This window comes from Medicago truncatula, chromosome 3, assembly GCF_003473485.1.
Source record: "Medicago truncatula cultivar Jemalong A17 chromosome 3, MtrunA17r5.0-ANR, whole genome shotgun sequence".
In the NCBI taxonomy this organism is placed as follows: Eukaryota; Viridiplantae; Streptophyta; class Magnoliopsida; order Fabales; family Fabaceae; genus Medicago; species Medicago truncatula.
Window position 1 is genome coordinate 14,860,369 of NC_053044.1, and position 8,899 is coordinate 14,869,267.

Sequence of the window (8,899 nt, forward strand, 5' to 3'; positions counted from 1 at the left end):
ATACATATAAAGGAGCATTGCAATGCAAATCATTGTTCAAATCACAACTGAAGTACATATGACATAATCCATATTTTTAATGTTTAAGTAAAGCGAAAAATTAGTAAAATAGGATTAAATTGTTCAAACTTATGAACCTAATTATCTGGAAGAAAATAAACTATCAAACAGAAGAAATGGCTAAATTCTATAAGGGTATGTTTGGGGTGAAGGATCTTGGTTGGAGTGTTTTGGAGGAGAATGTTTTTTTAGGACCAAGTATATATTTTTGGTATATATTTGAGATTTTAAAAATTTAAAAATATTAGTAGAATTACATAAAATATGATCATGCAACATTTTAATTACGTTGAATTTATATTTAAAGTAAAAAAAGTAAGTCATCCTTTCCCCTCCAAATTCTTCCATCTAGACATATCCGATTGCCCATCGAGGTACCAACTGACAAAACATATACAAGCGAAACCTTGTAACCGAAAAAAAAAAAAAAATTACTGTGAAATATCAATCCATTCTCTTTTTCCTTTAATTTTTCTATCAAGAGGGTGTGTCCCAAAATCACTGAGCATGAATCATTGAAAACTGTCTGAACTAACTTGATTTGGATCAATCACAACTCCATGAACTGACCCTGACCGGCGTTGTCTTGCAGTAGCAGATGGTAGTTGGATATTTTGAGGAATAGGAGCTTTCTGGGAGTGGCCGGCAACACAAAGGGTACCGGTGTCATCTTGCTCCCAATGCACTTCTACCATAAAACCTGTGGGGTATTCAGTAGACTCTGATCCGGGAAATCCCACATACATAGCTCCCACAGGAATCTGCAAAATTATTTTATTCATCAGCAAAAAATTGCTCGTTGTCATGGCTACAACTTTTATTCAATTGAAAAGAAAAAGAGTAATATCTAGAGAGGCATGCCCTAAAATGGTTTTGTATTTTTTCACCAGTACTAGTTTATGGTTCTGTTTGGATAAACAGATTAATTAAGTGTTTATTCTATAAGCGCTTATCATGTAGTAAGTGTTTATGTATAAGTTGTTTCTATAACAAAATAAAATAAAGATAAACTGTTTTCATAAGCTATCCTCAAGAACTTATGGAAATAAGCCGAAAACAACTTATGGAAATAAGCTCTCTCAAACAGTCTCGAAAGTGCTTATGCAAGTGGATAAGCTCAAATAAATCAATTCAAACTGGTCCTACATATACCATCCGTGCTTACTTTTTGCTAGAGAAACTAACTACAACCAACTAGAACTCGATTTCTTGAAAATTGAGAGGTGTATACCAAAAGAAAATGCGGTTACACGTACCTGGACAGACTCTCCAGATGTCAAGGTCAAAGTCACTAGGGTCCCTTCGGCTGCAGCACTTTCTAGCTCTGCTTGCTTTGCAATATTCAAGAAAACTTCTTCAAGAGTTGTTAGACCAAGCTGGATGTCAGATATGCCAAATTCTTCTTTTCTATCTTGGAGCTCTGAAAAGAAATTCTGGTTCGAAAGAAACAACAGTATATGAGTTTTTTTTTTTTTTTTTTGGAATCAGCAAATTTTATTAAAAACAAGTGTGTGCAAAACAACATACAACAGTCTCCGACATACCAGAAACAACATAAACGAATATTAATCAATCGAAGTAACCACAATCTTCATGTTATGATTCATTTTGTGTGTGCTATGCATGATTTTTCTCATTTTGTGTGCCCTATACATGTATTATGCATACATTCTCACAAATGCAGTTAAAAAATCTACGGAAAAATGCAAATTTAGGATCTATTCTTCATTATGAACTGTCACATTAAGCAACAGACAGGATTCATTTGAATAGGTTTTCATGCAAAAAGGAGATACGGAACTCGTCTAAATTCAGATCGTTGTTTTTCAATTTGAGTTATTTAACTATAGGTGTTATGAGGTTATAAAAACATATAATTATTTTGAAAAAAATTATTAAGCACAAAGTTTGAAACAGAATAATGATTTAGATGTTAACGTAATCAGCATAACCGTAGCATGGTGTTAAGCAGATTCAGAACAAATGAAATCATAGCCAAGAAAAGAAAGCTTACCGTAAGGAGTGCCTCTTTTTCATGAGGAATCACATAAGTTAGGAAGTTATTGTTCTCCTCTTTTGGTACTACATCCAAATGCTGCAAAAAACAATTCATGGGTCAAAAACCAATTTTTTGTTTGTCATGAAAATATTTTAAATCATTAAAGTTATTCATCTCACATTCTTAAAGAATTGCTTCACAGGCTCGTGATGTCTTGCTGATACTGTGTCACCATTTGCAGGACTGTGATCATTGTTGTTTCCGAAGCTAATATTAGTAATAAAGCCAGTACCAAAACGTGACTTCAATCTGATTGAGGTTCCAATGCAGCGCAGCTTTCCCTTTGCCATGATTCCTATACGGTCACTTAGAATGTCAGCTTCTTCCATAGAATGTGTTGTGAGAACAATGGCACGCCCTTTTTTTGCATTTTCAATTATGTCCCACACATGCCTCCTTGTTATTGGATCCATACCAGTAGTCTAAAAAATAAGAATGAAAGATTAAATCTACTAATCCTGTTGTGAATATATATGCTTTAAGAAAAAAAAATATCCTTTTGTGCATACCGGTTCATCCAAAATGACTAATTTGGGGTCACCGATAAGTGCAATTGCAACACTGAGACGACGTTTCATTCCTCCACTGTAACTTCCAGCTCTTACTTTGGCTGAATCCGTGAGTCTCACCTCTGCCAATGATGTTTCTGTAATCTACATTTTCAGCAGATTTCCTAATGGTTATTCATAATTTCAAACAATACAAACTAGCAGAACAAGTTCAGGACTGGATAACATACTGATTTTATAGAATCTGGGGACAGCCCTTTAATTCTAGAGAAGAGTTCGAGGTGTTCTTGACCAGACAAAGCATCCCATAGGATATCAAACTGTAGATTACAAGATTTTGTAAATGGTCAGTCAGCTGTTATATATGCAATCTTAATATAAGAATTCAATATATTTATCGTTACACCATTATAAATACAAGTTGTGCAATCCGAGTTAGACAATCAGAAAATTCCAATTCAATATGGTATTAGAGCATCTAGCTACTACCAGGTCAGGGGGGGAATCACTGAATAAACCCTGGTAGATATAGCAACGTCTGGTTGGCAAACTTAATTCTAACAGTGGTAAATTATGTGTCATACAAGAAAAACATATATAATGGGAGATAGAAAGACACCTGGGGACACACTCCAATAATCTTTCGAATGTTTGACATGCCACTAGAGCTTCGGACCGAATTTCCATAAATCAATGCTGTAAGGAAATTGAAAAGTTACATACTCTTTCTTTAAATATATATATATATATATATATATATATATATAGAGAGAGAGAGAGAGAGATAGAGAGAGAGAGAGAGAGTATCACCATCTCCATCAGTTACTGGAGTTATCCCTGTCAAACAACTAATAGCTGTAGTTTTTCCCGCTCCATTGGGTCCCAAAAGACAAAATAACTGATTCTTTGTAAAGTTCACCCACAAGCCCTGAAAGTAATTTGAGAATAACACCTTTGTCATCAGTCATCCATAGGTCACTCGTATTAGGAGAAAATTGCAATCTTTACCAAATTTTCGTATTGAAACACGAAATATGTGGGAGATTCATGTAAAATAATTTAACAGATGGTAAAATCCTGCATATTCAGTTTGTATGATTGTTTAAGAGATGGATAATTAAATCCATGTTGTATAGTAGAATTGCATCTAAACTACTCAAAATTGATGTCGAGAGCAAACTAATGGAAAATATTTCAGATATAAGAGCCTTTGGGGCTAAACTGTGGATAATGCAGTCGATGCTCAATCTAATCATTAAATAACTAACCGAAAATGAAAAGTTTTACTGCTAGTTGAATGCTCATAAATATTTAGACTTCCCCTATGAGCAGTTGTTTTGCATGAAAAAAGACAAAGGGACAAGTTTTCTTCTACTCACCCTAATTTATAACATTAAAATTATGATCGGTGATGATTTACCTTAACAGCGTGGTAAGGAGCAGTTCTTTTACAGTTACAGCAGCAACCAAACTTAAATGTACCGGGGTAAGTCTTCACAATGCCTTGTACCTGAACAGCAACATTTTCATCAACGACACCTTGTGTTTGTTGCTGCTTCACAACATTTTCTTCTTCAAGGACGTCTTCATCATCTGGTGGACTAAACTCTTCATGCCGGGAGGAAGATATGCAACTACAAAGCCCACCCTCTGTCAAAGAAATGTGACAAAATGGTTAAGAAGAATTAATCCATAAAGAGCACGAAAAGAAGTAATAAAAAAAACACAACTTAAAACATAAAATAATCATCACCTTTCACTTTTTGTCCTCCATCTCCTGTCCAATAACGAGGATTTAGAAAGTATAACACAGATTTCCTAACACCCATTTCATTTGGGATTATATTGTCAAAGTAGATGGCCAGAACGAACCACAGAAAGAATGTGGCTGCAAGCCGTATATAAATATCATTCTGTCAATGAAAGAAGATATAACGAGTAAATTATTTGAACCATGGAATTTTACTGAAGTGCTGAATGGAAGGGAGGAATAAAAGGAAATATAGAACCATGGAACATATTCATCTAAAAGGGAACAGAAAGTCAAAGTCTTCTTAAATGGAAACAAGTTTTGGTGTTGGCATGCAAAAATCAAACTCAAAAAACTACTTCATACCATTGTCATCACACAGTCATCGTCGTTAACGGCACATTTTCCTCGTCTATTCCAGCTAACCCCATTATCTTCAGGAGTTGAAACAGCCGTTGCAAGCACACTCAAGCCTTGAGCAAAAGGATTAGGCGGAAACAATAACCATAAACTTCGGTAACGAGCAGGGAAAATTTTTAGATCTCCTCCTCCGACTGTTGACACCATCTACAAATAGATAAAATAACAGATATAAAAGAACATAAGCATCCATTGATTTGATGTACTCAATAAACCTTGTCATGAAACAATGAGAAGTATTTTGTTCATGCCTGAGTCATGAAGCCGACAATAAATACGGAAAAGCCGACTGTTGTTGCCGAAGATGATTTACGAATGAAAGCTGATAACAAGAAGGCAAACCCAGTCTAAAACAAAAGGAGAAAATACTAGGCATCAGAAAAACCATCAAATTCACATAATACAGAACAGACCCAGATGAAAAGACAGAAAGTATAAATGGTAAAGCTAGAAGATTCTCACCATGCTGAGTTCAAATAGGAAGAACAAAAAGAACAGAACAGCGAAACTGTTTTTCAAGAAGAAATCAAACTGAAACACCATGCCAGTGAGAACTAAGAGAAGAGATGATATGATTGTAACAACTGTTTCCCAGGTTAGCCATGATAACCAGTATGCAGAGTCGTAAAGCCCCATCACGGTCATTGCCTATCTCAAACAAAAACGCCATGACAACAACAAACATGATTAAAACGAAAAAAATAAACAACCAAATTTATCGAAGCAGAATTTGACAGTGAGACAAAATTAATGCAAAAAAAAGAAACACTTTAGTTCATATCAAGGTTTTAAATAAAGGTATGCGACATCAGTGTTGATGTCTCTACGACCGTAATGCAACCACGATTAAGACCATATCAGCTGCATTTAACCACAACTCTCCGCAATATCAAGCATCGTGAGTACAGTTTAAAACCTTGTTTTCTATATATCAACAATATCTATTGGCCATATTGATCTTAGTATTCACATGGACTAATGTGTACTAATTCTAAGGATTGAAACAAATGACCAGTATTTAAAAAATATAGGCACTAGGATGAAATTTTTGCATTCTCAACATAGGCAGGACAGAAGTGTTTGTTTATGACTATGACTACCATACCTGGCGAAGTTTAAGCTCTTTCTCTGTCACCAATGAACTCATCTGAAGAACGAAATTAAACATAGCAGTTGCAAGAAAAAATGTTGGACCCATTGATCCAACTGTAGAGAAAGGAGCAATTCCTGGGTGCGGGAATTCCTTGAAAAACACATTCCACTTGAAGCCTGGGTCTGAAAAAATCATCAAGCCATCAATTAGAATTTAGAACATGGATTTCATCATTAATTGACACTACGACATCAAAGTTTTTTATGTCTCCGTGACCATAATTGACACTTCATTTGGTTGTGGTTATCTGCAATACCATTGACAGCGATGCAACTGTGGCTTTAGTGCCACCGCTATTTAAAACCTTAGACTTTGATTATTCCTCCAATTAAAAATTAAATAATTAAAAAGTACTAAAATAATTTGATCAAGGTTTTAAATAAAATGACTGCAATCACAATCTGAGCCGCTGCAAAAATTGGAACTACATACATCAGTCAAATTTAACCACAATTCTCTGCAATATCATTGATTGCGATGCGACCATGACTATAACGAAGACCACAATTTTAAACCCAGATTTTAATTATACAAATGATCTGCAATCACAATCTAAGTCACGGCGACATCAAAGGTTTTGGATGTCTCAGCAACCAAAATTTACACTACATATGTCAAATTTATCCGTGATTCTCAGCAGTATACCATAACTATTACTAATTGGACGAATGCACGTTTGGTATCACAGCAGCTCACACATTTATCTTGATTTTGATCTCAATATTCAGCAATAGACTGTAACTTGTACTAACTGCATGTTCGGTATCACAGCATCCCACCGTGATTCAGACAAACTCACCATGATACCAAACACATCAGCTATTTAAAAAACATTGATTATGATTTTGATCGCAATTCTCAGCAGTATACCATAACTGGTTACTAATTGCGTGTTCGGTATCACAGCATCCCACCGTGATTCTGACAAACTTATCCTGATACCAAACATGTCAGCTATTTAAAAAACATTTATCATAATTTCGATCGCAATATACCGTAATTAGTACTAATTGTGTGTTCGGTCTCACAACAGCCCATCATGGTTCTGATGAACCCACCGTGATACCAGACATGTCAGCTATTTAAAAATCATTGATTATGATTTTGATCGCAATTCTGAGCAATACACCGTAACTAGTACTAATAGCATGATCAGTATCAAAGCAGCAATCAGAATTCTGACAAACTCACCGTGATGTGATACCAAACATGCCGGCCATTTAAACAACATTTATCATGATTTCGATCCCAATTTAACTACTAATTGTGTGTTCGGTATCACAACATCCCACCGTGATTCTGACAAACTTACCCTGATACCAAACATATCAGCTATTTAAAAAACATTGATTATGATTTTAATCGCAATTCTCAGCAATATACCTTGACTACTAACTAGTACTAATTGCACGTTTGGTATCACAACAGCCCACCGTCGTGATTCTGACGATCTCACTGTGATACCAAACATGACAGCTATTTAAAGATCATTGATTATGATTTTGATCGCAATTCTCATCAATATACCGTAACTAGTACTAGTAGCATGATCAGTATCACAGCAGCTCATGATTCTGACAAACTCACCGTGATACAAAACATGCCAGCTATTTAAAAAACAATGATTATAATTATGATTATGATCATACCTCCAATAAGAAACCTAGCGATTTCACGCTCCGCAGCAAGCTGAAGAGGCAACTGAAAATCAAAAGTAGGATCTTCATACTGGCCACGTTTCTGAACACTAGTAGAATTAGTCTGAATCCCATAACTAATAACACTACCATTCTTTTGACCAAAATGAACAGCAACAGGACATTTCAAAGGATGCTTAAACAACCAATCATCAACTTCACCCTTATCACGAAAACTCTTCACCTTTTCAACAGGTATTTCTCTACCAGGATTATTCTTAATAATCCTCTCCACAATCGTATGAAACTTTGGATCATCATCACCACTCCAAATGAAATCATAACAAGGCTTATGCACAAAGAATTTCTCCTCACAAGGTTTAATTGATGGAGGTGGAATTAATGGAGGGTTTGTGATTGATTTGAATGCAGAAGTTGTTGATGACTGTGCTTTTATTGCTTTGTCTATGGCGAAGATAAGGAAAATGAAGAAGATTGGTGACATGAGTTGAAGAAGAATTGATCTTTTGTTTCGCCATGAGAGTAATATGTTTTTTTTTAGCAACGCTTTGTATTGTTGTGTTACCAAAGTAAAAGCGTTTGTCATGTTTTTTTGTGTTTTGTCTCCTCTCTCTGTTTTGTGTGACAGAGTCAGAGAGGGAGAGAGAGAGAGGGGGGTGAGGAAGGTAATGGGAATGTGAACAATGCTGTTGAAAAGAATGGGTATGAGTATTTATATAGACATTTCATTAGAAAACAAAATGAGTTTTTTTTTTTTTTTTTTTAAGGACTAATTTGCTAAAAAGAGGATAATTTTGATATGATTTTATTATTATTTAATTTATATCCAAACTTTCATTTTTCTTGACTATGTATTTATTTTTTTATTAATAGATGAAATGGTATTAATCATTAGAAATTCATACATAATAGACAAGTTGGATTTGAAGGACGATCATCGTGTTCGACCAAATAATTTAGTATTTTTATTAGTTGAATTAGCGATCCAAAGCCTTAAAGGTGGAGGACTCTAGAGCCGTTGTAATGGCACATCTTATGAATCATTAGAAATTAAATAATAATAAAATTCATACATAGTAAACAAGTCGGATTTGAACCACGATCACCTCTATAAATAAAATTATGGATCATTAGAAATTTACACTACATATTTCTAATGACTTATGGATCTGAATTTTTTGTTTTTAAATAGACAGGATAACAATTGACACAAACAGAGATTAAAGTTTGAACCTGATTTTATTATAAGTTGAACTAGCGCTAATGGATATATCAAAACTTTTTTATTTC

At 34.7% G+C, this 8,899-nt stretch overlaps 1 protein-coding gene across 1 annotated transcript; it reads right to left on the reverse strand.

Moving 5' to 3' along the window:
- Positions 1–278: 278 nt before the first annotated feature.
- LOC25490496 (ABC transporter A family member 2) lies at positions 279–8,294 on the reverse strand. Its single transcript, XM_013603926.3, has 15 exons — positions 7,601–8,294; positions 5,904–6,073; positions 5,261–5,446; positions 5,050–5,145; positions 4,745–4,945; positions 4,382–4,541; positions 4,049–4,278; positions 3,439–3,556; positions 3,248–3,324; positions 2,859–2,948; positions 2,629–2,772; positions 2,239–2,541; positions 2,075–2,155; positions 1,317–1,493; positions 279–821 (listed from the first exon to the last, which is right to left on the reverse strand). The coding sequence occupies exons 1-15, from the start codon at positions 8,193–8,195 to the stop codon at positions 573–575; spliced, it is 2,877 nt and encodes a 958-aa protein (XP_013459380.1). The 5' UTR covers positions 8,196–8,294; the 3' UTR covers positions 279–572.
- Positions 8,295–8,899: the final 605 nt, after the last annotated feature.